This window comes from Argiope bruennichi, chromosome 8, assembly GCF_947563725.1.
Source record: "Argiope bruennichi chromosome 8, qqArgBrue1.1, whole genome shotgun sequence".
Taxonomy (NCBI): domain Eukaryota; kingdom Metazoa; phylum Arthropoda; class Arachnida; order Araneae; family Araneidae; genus Argiope; species Argiope bruennichi.
The window spans coordinates 117086518-117101115 of NC_079158.1; the positions used below are offsets into that span (position 1 = coordinate 117086518).

The window sequence follows — 14598 nt, forward strand, 5'->3', positions numbered from 1 at the left end:
TCTTGCACATATCCCAGCTAATTGAAAATGCAAATTATAATGTTAGCATCGGCGGATCTTCTAAATTTTTGGCTTTGTCTCTGATGTAACAATCCCAGTGATGTCATGTAATTTTAATTGGTTAGTATGTTCTGATCTGCTTCTTCTGTTCATATTTCATGTAGGTATCAACCTAAAATTTAAAATAATTATCAGTAAACCAGAAGGTTGAAATAGTTCGTAGATATGAAAGGATAACAGTTTCAGCCTCATTCTGCATCAATTCCTTCTTTAATTTTATAAAGGATGAATATCAGTGTAAGAGGATGAGGAGAAAATGTAGCTGATGAAAACCTTCTAACAAAGAATTGCAAGCGTAGATTAAAATGTCAAATATAAAGATTGAATATCTTTTTACTACCCCTAGCTTTCAAGCAATTGCAATTACCTTATTACAGTGCTAAAGTCATTCATTGTAATAAGATTTATTATTCTATTTTGATGAGGGAAAATAAAAAAATATTTAGCTGTTTTGAATATGTTCCTGATTTTTGTTTAGTCCACAGTTACTACTGTAATTTCTTCTGTTCTACTCAGAATCACTCTAGTAATAAGGTTACATGCTCTCATTATATTTTTAAATCACGATTGAAATGCAGAAATTTCTTTAAAAAAAATGAAATTTCCTGTGAATTATTTGCAATAGGTAGTATTTCTAGAGAAATATACTTAAAATGTAGAGGTATGGATTTTAGATTTTATGTCAAACCTCTTGAAATGAAACTTGAAAAAAGAAAATTACCGTGTCTTCCTCACCTTATTGATTGCTGGATAATTGAAGTTATGTTTGTCCCCTACCTCCTCCCAGATGAGAATTTGTAAGATATTCAGTTATTTCGAAATGCTATATTCTTAAAGAAAAAAACATATAGTAATTCTGAAGTTTAGTATTTCATAAGAAAATTTTAATGCTTGTCTTATTAATGAATTAAAAATTACATTTTAAATCTTATTTCAGTAGGGGGAGGGTATAAATAATTATCACCAGATTGGGTATTTACCAGAGCTTAGAAATCAACTGTTATTAAAAAAAAAAAATCTTTCTACTTCATTAAGAGAATGTTTATATTCTAGTATCCTGACATAATTCTTTGATGGGAAGGGGGAGGGGAATGTTTGAGGGAAAACATTTAGAAACATTATAGTCTTTATAAGTACAGGCATGTAAATTTTTTTTTGTTGTTGTTGTTGTAGTATACTTATTTAATGTTTCATTTTTGTCCCTTTCTTTCTGTTTTCAACCATTAAAAAAATAATATTAGCATGTCAATCTTTATAATTTCTCAGCTAACTCATAATTTTTAAAATTGTCATTTTTCCACTATTAAGTTCTTGTTGTTGAAACAATCTCCATTTTCCAAGATTATAAACTTTTATTAATCTGTTAATGCAAACTTTAATTAAAAGTATAGTTTTCAGTAAATTTCTTAAAGTATGTTTAAACTTCCAAGGTGAAGGTAATTAAATTAAAAAATTCTAAATTTTCATAGTTATATATGAATGTTTTTTAAGTATAAAAGATTTCTTCTCGATTATATTTTCTCAAAATTGAATAATGACATTTTGACAAGAAAAAAAAGAAATTAATTGAATCATAATTAGGCTACATTTATTTTATTAACCTTCTTCAACTTCAAAAATGCTATTTATCTACTGCATACCAAGTTATGTTTTCCTCTTTTCAACAAGGTTAATTGTTGTTCGTCCAGAAAATGTAATGTGATCAGTGTAATAATTAGCTAAAATAGATAATGCAGAGTTTGTCAACAATAGAAGGTGACTGAATCTATTCCATTTTACCAACTTACTCAAATATGTAATTCTAATTTTTCTAAATTTGATCTGGTGTATGTATCTGTTTTTTGTAGATTGATGGTTCTACTCTGAAGACACTATGCATGCAGCATGGGCCTCTCCAAATGTTTCACCTCTTCTTAAATAGAGGTGTTGCTCTGGTTCGCTATAACAGTCACGAGGAGGCTGCCAAGGCCCAGTCAGCACTTAATAATTGTGTTCTCAGCAATACCACCATGTTAGCTGAACTCCCCTCCGATGCTGAGGTCCAGCAGTACCTCCAATCTGCTCAGGGAGGTGGGGCCTCTACCAATTCCTGGCCTGCTCCCAGCTCTGCCTCCTCCTTCTATGGAGGTGGGGCTTCTGTTGCCGGGACTGCCTCTTGGAATGCCGCCCCCAACAACACTTCTCAGCTCTGGTCATTCTCTGGCTCCAGCCTGTGGTCGCAGCCCAGCAACGACCATGATGCAAGTACAAATCCCATCAACTATCTGCCCAACGACTTGTTGGGTGGTGAGCCCATCTGAGGACACTAAAAGTCCTGGTCGCTCTGCTTTGTGATATGAACACTTCTTTCACCGTTACGATGGCCAATGCTAACTTCTTCCAGCATGTGTAATAGGACATGTGTTAGAGTGTGATATTTCTTCAGCGGTCGTCGTAACAATTTTTCCCCAAACTCTCTTTTTCGGCCATCGTTGGTCGTCACAATCACGGAAATAGTGCCGATCTAAAGTATTCAAAACTCTTTGTCTCCAGTATTTTCAAGTGCCACAGGAGAAAAAAAAAGCCTTATAGAAATTTCTGCCATATCAATCTTGGGCGGACTTAGTCATTTGGTCTGCCACCAAACTTGATTAGGGGGAGGAGCCATCACTTAGCCCGCCCCTAGTTCCACCTCCTCCATTATTAACCCTTCAGAGGGTTTAGGTTTCCCTGTTTTTTAAAGTCATCGACTGTTTCTTCCTTCTTGCTTGTTTCTAACGAAGAAAATTTTATTTGAGATTTACATATATGTTTATTCTTGTAGTTGAAATGTTTGATTTATTATCGTGCTATTTTATAATATATGGAGGGCAACCTGTTCTTTTGCGAAAGAACAAAAAGGTGCATACTATTTAAAATGTTTTTTTTAATGCTGTATAGTTAAGTTATGTTTGGAATCGCTATGTCTTTCGTAACCTCTTCAGTCGCCTATATTCCAGGTTTCAAATTTTAATGATTTTTTTTATACACCAAAATAGTTGCTTTATATTTTTATAGATTTTATTTCTTTTAAAAATGTGACAAAATTAGTAAATTCAGATTTATTTATTTCTAAAATTTTAGATGAATTTGTACCTATTAATCTTAATATCTATGAAGGAATTCAGCTGAAGCATCATAAAGAGGTGTTATTTTGCATTCCAGAAAGTGCAAAATATAGCTACTTGATGCAGTAACACTAATATCAGAACTTTTTAAATATTGTTTTTATTGTTAAAAATCTAATTTTTGTTGTTTGTTTTTAAAGATTATTTGATTTTAAACCTAGAAATGCAGCTGAATAAATGAATTGTTCTTAATTATAATTATGACTGAAGGGGTTCACTGAATTGCATTTTAATCTGTACAGAGATAATAAGTGTTCATTTCTTGTATTGGTGTGAGGATTCGAATTTCTCCAACCAAAATAGATGGAAGTAATAATCGACGGTGAATCAAAAACTTTGTGCTTTTTATTTGATAATTATTTGTGGTTGGTTGAAATGTTCTAATAATCCAATGATCTTTTTTTTTTTTTTTTTTTTTTTTTTACCCCCTTGTAAAGTCTGCAAAAACTTTATATGTGCATATAATTGTAGTGAGAGAAAAATAATTCACTTAAAAAACTGTGTGATAACAAAAAGTACATGTCTGTTTTTGCTGCTAAAAAAAAAGAAAACAGAAAATGAATTATAAAGAAAAAATATAAAAGACAAAAAAAAAATTATAGATATATATATGTAAACAAATATAAATATCAAGTGACTGCATTTTGGGAAAAAATGTTAAATGAACTTTTCCCACCAAGTCAAACTGCAATTGTGATCCATAATAACTAAGTTAAAATAACAGTTTAAAAAGTGTGTCTAAGCTGTAGTTGGTGTACTTGGTGCTAATGTTGACAGCATTTAGAAAAATGATGTGCTCTTCTTTCACATGCCTTTTCTCTCAAAACATTCTTTCTGCAGCGCACCCTGCATATATAATAGCCAAAGTCCAACCTCTTCAAGATCAAACCAGTGAGCTTTTTGCTGAAAGGTATTTTAATCTCTCCGTTGTGGTGGGGGTGGGGGTCACGCCTGTATGTGTTCACATTCCATGTCCAAAAAAATTAATTTAAAAAAAAGGATCAAATATGTGGAGACTAGTGCAATGGGCTAGCATACCTGGACTGTAATTGGTATGCAACCCCCGGTGACTATCTGTGGTGATATACTTTTAAATCTTATAACTTTTTTTTCAAGCTATTTTTTACAGTGATATGTTATTATACTGACTTTCCTGCACTCTGTGTATCTCTGATGCTCTCTTCTAGTGAAACTTCGAATTGTTTCTAAAGCCTAACTATTCAAGGGTTGGGGGTGTAAGCTTAGTTAGGTTCAATTTTTCCTATTCTTAACTTGGAATATCAGTATCCTAAATAATTTCTGTGGCCTGAGCTGTGGTCTACATTTGAGGCTGTTGCAGTTAATCCTCAGTGTTGGGTGGGAAGTTGAGAAATCATCCTATTTGTTGTTTCCGATTGCTAACATATCAGTGCGTGTTTTGAAGGACCCCCTCCCCTTAGTGTACTTAAAACGGCCCAAAGATCATTCTGTGCCATCTGAAGTCATGACTTCAGCAATATGTGTTTATATATATATATATATTAGTATGTACCTTATTTAATCAAAAAAGTAGTTTGCTTGACCGTGCAACCCCTCATTCAAATTCTTCCTGCATGGGTGATCGTGGAACTTATAATTTTCTCTCTTGAAATTAGGAGGAAAATATATTTACAAAGACGAATTAAAAGTTTATCTTAATGGACTACTAACTTCGAAGTTCATATTTATTTTTGATTATTTAAAACTATCATTATTGTTATTCTCTTAAGATGAAGTTTTAATTATTTTATACCCCTATTGGAATTCCAAAGCTTAATGACCACTTCTCATTCTTCATTATAATGGGAAAGACCACTTTAAAAAATGCTTCATAAAATTTTGGGCAACAAATACATTGTGTTAATTGTTGTAGTCGCCAATTATTTTTTCTTTGTAGTTTGTTTAGTTTCTCTCATATATTTGAAGAATGGAGAAGTGTTTTGCATGAAAATAAGGTCACCAGTCAAAGAAAAAGAAATCTTTGCTTAAAAGAATGCCTTTTGATGGTTCGTGAATGTCTTAGAATTATGTCTCTCCTTGCAGAAGTCTTGGATATTAACAAATTTGAAAAATTTCAAGGAGGAGAATTTCAGACATCTAGATGTCTCATTATCTCCTGCAGTTATCAGCTCAATTTTTTCTTTTCATATACATTTTTGTCTTTTTTTTTTTTTTTTTTTTTTTTTCCAATGAACAAATTATTTTGCATTCTGCCAGATTCAGGTTGGGAAACATTTTAAGCCAAAAGTCATCAGTCTAGATTTTTTTTTTTTTCATTGGTTAAAATGCTGATTTAAAATGAAATGAAATTGCCAATTAAAACTATTTATAAAATCGAAGATCAGGAATTGTAAATTTTAGATTAAGACAAAACAGTCATTTTACCAATAAGTTTTTATGTATTTTATATCGTAACACCTCTCATTCTAGATACGTTTTGTGATATAAAAAAAATAACCCCTTATGTGTTCTAGTTTAAAGTCAGATATAGTATTTAAAAAAAAAAAAAAAAAAAAAAAAAAAGGAAAAGGAACTTTATTGTCTGATAAATAAAACTTGTACTTACTTCTGCTTTTTTTGTAAATATTAAATACTGCTGTATATAAGGTTATTTGTACAAAATTTGTGATCAAAAGATTATATATGGGTGGTATAAAATGTGTAGTTTTTTTTTTTTAAAAACATATTTATATGTTAGATTCCCTTGGAGAGTGGAAAGATTTTTAAAATCACATGTTGCTCTTGAATATTTGCCTTGGAAATTTTATTTTGGAGAAAAGGAAGGAATTAGAATTGCATTATCTTATAATATTGGTTACTGAAGAGTTTAGCTTGTGTTTATTTCATTTACCAGCTACATTAGATTTAAGCATTTTGAGTAGTTTTATATTTTTAGACTACTAAATAATTTAGCTGCTTAAATTATTTCAGTGTAATTTGAAGGTCTGATATTCCTATGTCACAATCAAATTACTTCCAGGTCTAGCATGCAGAGGATACCTAGATCAGAGCCTAAAGAAAGAACAGTATTTTTTAAATGGTATAAAATGCTTAAATTTCTGAAAGATGACATCTTTTGAATGACTGTCTTGACATTTTGGTACTTATTAATTATCTATTGTCACAGTTTCATGGTGACGTTTTGGCAGCATTCTGCATTTATTTCTTGTTTTCTATATTTCTTTCTTTTAAGTGTCTTAATATGAATATTGTTCTAAGTTTGTGATAACTGAACTGTTACAGAAGTTTCAATTCAGGTTTTCATCTTTATAAATTTATATATAAAGCTTAAAAATGATCAGGTTAAAAAAAAAAAAAACTAAGTTATTAAAAGAGGAGGGAAGATTGGCTTTTATTTCAAGAATAAATACATTAGTAGTAGACATTGAGAAGCTACTTCCAAATTTATATGTATTAAGGTAGGGAAGATTGGCTTTTATTTCAAAAATAAATACATTAGTAGTAGACATTGAGAAGCTACTTCCAAATTTATATGTATTAAGGTAAACTGAAAAAAAAATTATATACTACAGTTAAACTGAATTGAAGTAGTAACCAAATGAATTTTAAGATTACTGGGAAAACATTCAAACTGCTCAAATAAATATTGCACATTTTTTCAATTTTTTCTTGTTAGAAACTATTATGAAGAGTTAATTTTATAGGATTAATGAAAACTTAAAAGAATTAAAGTAGCAGAGAAAATATTTTTAAAAATATATATTAATGTGTGTAATTTGCAATTTTATTTACAATATATGCAAAAACAAAGAAAATGCTATTCTATTTTTGGAATAAGAATGAGCTACTCGTGTCTTTTTGTACATAATCTTTTGCCAAAGCCATTTCAGAATGATATTCACTTTTTCTGAGAGGTGAAGTAATTTTCGGGAATGTTATGAATAAATCTTAAGCTGCATTGGACGGTTTAGATGCTCCTATTACTTGTATTAATGATGTTTTAATTAATTTATTTTCATTCTTATTACTCTTGAGTTCATCTTTTTCCTATTTTATATTACTTTTTTTATTGCAATAGATATACATTATTCTTTTATGCAGTTTTTTCCCTTCCTGAAGTATATGGAAAAAAGATTTTCTAATTTTTCAATTATCTGCTCCAAAACTTTTTATTAGGAAATAATTCTTTTGTGATCATTATTGCCTTGGCAGTGAAAATAAACCTATAGTTTTATGGATATCTTTTTCTTTTCAAGAAAATGTGATGAGAGATACTCGGTGAGTGCCAACATATTTTCAATGTAAATTTAGTTGCCATTTTGTTCTCAAAGTATTGTTTCGCTATCACCCATGTCAGTGTGTTGCCTTACCGTCCACAAGCTTTTTCCCTCTCTTTCCCTGATTGTAGTGTGAATACAGTATTTATCTCATCTTCAAAATGGGGGGAACTCGGACCAATTCAAATGTGATGTTTTTTATTCTTAGCAATATGCTTTCCTGGCGCTGCACAAAAAAAAAGTCTCAAAATGACCCCCATCTTTTCTTGATAGTTTCTATAAGTCCATTCAAGCCTTGCTATCTAGTCACTCAATGAAATTGATTGGTTTTTTTAATTGAAGGCAATAATCAAAGGTTAAAAAATCTTTATTTGTCATTGAAAACCATTATTAATTGCATCTATATTTAAGTGTAAATACATTGAATACTAAGGCATCTAAACTGGTGGAAAAACATGAATTATTAGCTGTTTTGAGTACTAAAGTCCTACTAACAGGTCTGATTTTTCTCAATAAAAAGGAGATTAATTTGTAATGTTGCCACTTAGTTGCAACTGCCAAAATATTTTAATTTAATCAACTTACCCACCTTTGTGCTTTAGAAAGTGTCCTTTGTGCACCATGTTCAATGAAAGCAGTGAACATGAAAGTAAATTTAAGAATTTCAAGTGAAGCCCTTTCCATCTTAGAATGAACAATTCTAGTTTCAAAAAAGTTTTTTATTAACCTGTTAATCAGGTAACTAATTTATATTGAATTTGTTTTGCATTGAAATATTTTATATATATTATGTTCTCGTAGGAAAAAAATATGAATATTTTTTATTAAAAAAAAATATATCGTGCATTTTAATCTTTTAATGCAATTTTGAAGTATTATGTGGGATTGTAATAAGCTTTTGATATTTCAGTGCTAAGAATGAACATATTTCTTTAAACAAGTGCATATTTAATCTAATGTATTAAATCTTCTCAGTCTTAGTATAATGAGGTGACTTTATACCAAGGCTTGACTGTAATCCACGACTGTGAACTTTGTCCCATTTTCCGAACATTTGATGCAGGACTCAATCTAGTTGGGGGCTTCAGGTTCTATTTTTCTGATGATTGGACATTTCTACTGAATGAAATTTTTTTAGTGCAAAAGTAATATATTTTTTATAGATAGAAAAGCCAAGAAAATGCATTTTTGATCATTAGCCTGATTGGTTGTAATAAATTCCATGAAGAAACCATAATTTCATTGTTGAAACAGAAATCTTTTGTGATAATTTCTTTTCTCCTATATTTTAGTGAGTCTTTCTTTTTGATTTGAGGTGCTACCCAAAGTACATGAAAGTATTTCTTCATGAAAAAGGGTTGCATGCTTCACATCCTAACTAGTCGCTTCAAGCCTTGCATGCAATGAAGCAGCCATTTTTGCCTCATATTGGAGCTCTATTCCTAGTCCTAGGATGTTATGAAAGATTACATACCATGTACAATCAATACAATGTAATGATGTTTTTTTGGGGGGGGGAGTTAAATGAGAAAAATTGAATATTTGCCAATAAATTATTATTGCATTAGGAAAGGCATTGGCTAAATACCCCAATAATTTTATTTTATAGTGTGTGATTTATTTGTAATTAGGGTTGTTTAAAATATTCAGAATTTGTATGTGATATTTCACATAGTGTTTGTAAGATATTTCTTTATTTGTGTGTGTGATGTTAACAATCATTTTGTATTTGAATTTTCAGAGCTGTTGGGTAGCACCTCATTCTAATACTCATTTTATTAAGGGTTGTGTTTTGATATTTTTCCCCCTTCCTTTACATTGGGAAAAATGACAAATTGTTGGCTACATAAAAAGTTCTATACTTAGTGCTTGTGATTTGTACTCTGTGAAAAATCAGCTAACATAATTATTTATATAAAGTGTCTATGAAAGTAAAAAAGTGTTCCTTGTGCCACAGCAAATTTCCAATTCGTTACTTCCCTGCAGCTGTATGTGATTGTAAATAATGCAAAAAAGAAAATTGTTTTTTCTCAGGTATTATGATTATTGTACTAACATCTGTTTTACTGACAGTGCTCCCCCTCCACGTTAAAAGTGGAATTGTCCCCAGAGAAAATTCTTAGAGCTTAACGCACATCTTTCTTCCGGTGGTCTGGACCATTCCACATTTGCTGCCCATAGAACAGGACACAAGGCTGAGGGGAGGAGGGTGGGTCTCAAACTCCCACACACAAACTTTTGAGCTTAATACATAAAATAAATTTATTATACGATATTTATCATAATTCCTCTTAGAACAAATGGAAATATTTATTCATCCTGTAAACTTGTTCTGCTAGTCGAAATTGTTACCTCTGGGAGATGTTGTTTCAGCAATAAACATGGGTGATTGTGTTTTATTTTTTATTCTCCCTTTGTTAATATTACTCCACTTAATATAGAATGATGTAAGGTTTGGCAAACTGTATAAAGAACATGATAGAAGCTCCCAATGAATGTGACTTTATATTGCCTTTTTCTGCATAGTATAAGCAGTATTGGTATTTTTAAGAACCGTCCTAATTCTCAACTTGCAATATATTTCTGTGTTCCAACAAAGTTTGTTATACTGCAAAAATGAATCTGACTTGTTTTGTGAAGTTTTAATTCTCAACTGTACAAAGCACTGTGTTGCCTTTTAGCTGTAGCCTTTTGTTAGGTCTGAAAATCTGGTTTATCCTTTATGAAAATTTCCTCAATTGTATTCTTGAATAATAATAATAATATAATAGAGAAGGTTGCCAGAAGTGATGAATATGAGTTTCAATTGTTGAATGCGGAAATTGCAATGAAAAATATCTTGTAAAGAATCATGTAGAAAATTCCAATTTAGATACCAAATAGCAATATTAAACTTTGCCTTTAATGATGTGTCTTAAATGTTATATGTTTACTAATTTTAATTTAATAAATAGGATGATGTTATTTTGTAAAAGATAATTCAGTATAGTATTGATAGTTTGTAGACAATACTGTTCCTATGTTGTTGACTATTTAAGTGGTAATAAGTGTTTGTATCCCTGTTAATTTAAGATTTAGAGTTATTTATTACATAATAAACCAATTTAAGTTAATACTTATTATAATATATAACTTTAAATATTATCAGTGATAATTATATATAATTATTAAACATTTTATCTGCATGGTCACAAATAAGTTAGATTGGGCATTTCCTTTACTCATGCCAAGAATGGCCATGATTGTATAGCTTCAGTATTTTGTGTCTTTGAATTCCCGGTTTTTATTAGTCTGTAAAAAAAATAATCGAATTTTCGATGTAGAGTGGGGATTTATTCTGATAGCCTGTTAAAAATTATAGAAAGTGACTTATCTCTTAATTTTGTACCCTGTAATTGTACTTTTATTTGTTGACATTTTGTCCTCGCACAATCGCCCATGTCCAGAACCCTCTTTTCCAGGAACTGTGCCAAAAAAAGCATGTGCAAAATGGGCAGAAAGGGAGAGGGGCTTTCCTACGAGTTTGAGACCCGCGTCTTTAAATCAAAAAGGTGGATGTTCCAAAACTCAGTAAGAGAAAATAAAAAAGAAAACTCTGCTCAAAATTCGTTCATATTTTTGGTACAGTGAAATGGCTATCACTTATACTTACCAAGTGTTCATTAATCTCAAAGTCTTTTTATCTCTGGCATTTTTGTGTTTCGTTTGACTGCTCTTGACATGTTTTATTATTGTATGTAATGTAACCGACCATTTTCCAAAGAATTACCAAATTTGTTTTCATTGTTATATACTTATGGATTGAAATCATATCATAACCGATTTTTATTTGGCATTTTATGTACTTTTAAGTATTATTATGATTTTTTTGTTCTGACAAATATCTATATTAACTAGTGCAATCACTTTGTATGTATTTATATCCAATACTGCTCACGGGAGATGTATAACTATGTTGTGCCAAAACTGGAAGTGAAAAACCAAACCATTTTTATTTCTTACTGTTTCCGCCATTTATCACTTTCTGGAACTTTTTAAAAGAAAGGAAATAAGTAAAAAATATGTATATGACGCCCTTACTTAATACGACGGGAAGGGTCGTCGTTCACAATTGCCAGATCTTAAAAAAGAAAAAGAAATTGACGGCCCGTTTCGTCTTTTTTGTGATAGAGACACTTGTTGCATTTCTCCACCCAAAACGCCTAGTCACAGTCGAGGAAAAATGCTCTGAAAAAAAATTATCTCGAAGCCCTCCGAGAAAAATAAAAATGTATGTGGGTTCGGATACGAAAAAAAATTTGGGGAAAAAAAAATGTGCCTTTTCTTCTTCTAAAGATGTCAAACACACAACAACGAACCCGGGACACTGGTTCTTCGTCAGCTTCCCCGCTGTGTCGTCGGTCGACAATCAGCTCTTTGGTTGGAAACATTGCACATTCCAGAAAAAGCGGGGATAAAGGAGCTGCTGCAAAGTATATATTAAAAACTAACACTGATCTGAAGAATAAAAAAACTCAACTCCGATAGTGCCACCTTTTTGCAATTCGTTCTTTGGTTTATCCGTGGAGGCTTTTATCGCCAGTCAAATCCTTCTCAACTGCAAATCGTTCCTGGATGTGTTTGTGTTGTAAATCGATGTTGTTCATCTTAAGCCGTAGTGTGTGATTGTTTTCGTTTGCTCAGGGTTCTATATCCATTTGAAACATGTGATCTGAAATTATGTTGAGCATTATTAGATGAAAAATTGTTCCTTTTTAATACTAAACAAACAAAAAAAATATGTGTCGTGTAGTATTAGTTTTAGAAGAAATGTTGTGTACAGAAAAGAAAAAAAAAAGTGTGGATCTTCAAAGAGAAGGCTGTTTTCCTTTTTTTTTTTTTTAATTAAATTTTTTCTGAAAGGACATGCACATATGTGGAAGATATAGTGTTTGCTTTGTATATGTATTATATATATAAGGCCGGCCTTGTCAATTTTGCTCAGAAAAATGTATCAGACAAGTGATTTTTAATGTTGACCACCCGTGCAAATTGTTCCTTTGAAGAAATATATTCCTGCTTTAAGGACTGACGGACTGAATGGATTGCTGCCATGTGTGGGGGCACTTAGCAAAGTGGGTGGGGGCCTTCCGAATTACCCTTTTTTTTCCCACGCGAGATATGTATTTCAAAATGACCCCATGTGATAGATGGGGGGAACGACACATTCCTTCCTAATTAACATTGAAGTCAGGTATAGGACACTTGTGGCTGCATTCTTCGATGCCTTCTCATTCGGAAGACCCCCCCTGCTCCCGTAGGGTGTTTTTGTATTGGGGGGTCCACTTTCAGCATTAAAGGTTTGTGTAATCAGTGATAAAAGTCTTTTTATTTATTGTGTCTCCACACCACACTCGTGCATTTACTTCTTCATACACATATATACACACTGATATGCAAATGGTTGGATATTAGCTCACATAAGTAATTTATGTACAAAAGTTTTATTCAGGGTAGGGTGCTGTATGTCTAGAGAAAAGAGGAGATGAAATACTAAAAATATCTAATAATGAGTTCTACCGACTAACAAGGAAAATATATATATTTTTAAATGCTTAATAAATATGACTTATATTTCGGTGTGTAATATTCAAACGGAAACAGTATTCTTATTTTTCATCAGAAAATTTTGAAATTCGTTGTTATTTTATCGTGAACAGATAACGATAATTTATATCAACAGATATTTGCAGAACTTTCTTAGATCTATTTAGAACATCTTGTTTTTATAAGCAAATAATTAGTGCAATAAAAACATTGTTAAATAAAAGCACTGGAAGTTGTCTAATTGGAAGCAGACGAGGATAACGATAAGAATTCGATTTACTCAATTTAACTCTTGTACTTAAAATGTAAATTATTGTAAGAATAGTTATTAACTTAAACTTAAAACAATCATTCAAAAAATTAAGTCCTTAATCGAAACAAATATATATATATATAAAAGAAAAAAACTTTTACAAGCAGTTGAAATTTTGCACAATAGAAGGCAGTTTTAAATTTCCATTTGGCCATTGACAGCTGGTTGTGATCTATTAAACAACAGATTTCAAAATGCAAATAATGTTCTTCACTCTTTTCATGAGTAGTCCTTGAATTTCCTTTCTGATATTAAATTGTTTTGTAAATTGAACGCGAAAAGTATTCTATTTTCCTATGGGCTGTAAATTAGAAGTTGTTTTTTCAATAAAATGATTTAAAAGTTGGACTAAGATAGTAAAATGGAAGAAATACAAGATTTAAAAAATTAGATAAAAAGATTTTCAAATAAAAGTAATAATTCCTCATGTGAAGTAATCGAAGGGGGGGAGGGGAAAGCTGAATGACACAATTTTAATTTGCAAACGATTCCTAGTTATCGAGGCCGCGGATTTAACTGCGAAATTCATCTAAAAATGATTTACAATGTTTCATGACTCGATTAGTTTTAATTGCAGAAATATTGATTTTTTTTTTTAAGTATTTCCTTGTGAAGAACATTTTACATGAATAAGACCGCGAGACTGGATAAAAGTTAGATTTGTAATGTTTCCAGTTATGTTGTTTGTGTCAATAAATTTAAAAAAAAGTCTTTCCGCCATTTAGAGTAATTTTTTTCTAGTCATATTATGTTAAAATATTTTTAGGCTTGAAATTAGAATAAGAAAACGGATTCATTTAACTTATTAGACAAATTTAATTTGGTTAATTAATAATTAAGTAACAAATCAAGACGTTATTTTGTGCGAGATAAAGTTTCTGTCTTTCTAAAAAAAATTTGTCGGAACTGATGCCAACCTACATAATTCCATACAAAGATTGTTAAATTTGGTGGGAAGCATACTTCCCACGGCCCTAGAAAGGGTTAAATAACTTTAATCCACATTTCATTTCAAAATAATATTTATTACAGCTCTTAACAATCGTTCATTTATTTATGTTTGGAATATTTTTGTTTGGCTGAATATATTTTTGTTACCATTTTAAAAAGCAACAAAAAATTTGAAGTTCAAGCCATAACACATGAAAGAAGAATTTAAACATATACGCTTCTTGGGTTCCTTCCTCAAGAACATACAGCATAAAACGGATTGTGGAAAAGAGTGAAGCTTCGAGGT

At 31.0% G+C, this 14598-nt stretch overlaps 1 protein-coding gene across 6 annotated transcripts in view; it reads left to right on the forward strand.

Annotated features, from left to right (window-relative positions):
• LOC129981158 (protein Gawky-like) overlaps positions 1–12814 on the forward strand; it is a 67217-nt gene extending 54403 nt beyond the window's left edge. For all 6 annotated transcript variants that reach the window (XM_056091864.1, XM_056091867.1, XM_056091863.1 and 3 more), the window contains one exon: positions 1908–12814. In XM_056091864.1, coding sequence (XP_055947839.1) covers positions 1908–2360 — 453 coding nt within the window. In that variant the 3' untranslated portion in view covers positions 2361–12814. The remainder of the gene's footprint in view (positions 1–1907) is intronic.
• Positions 12815–14598: the final 1784 nt, after the last annotated feature.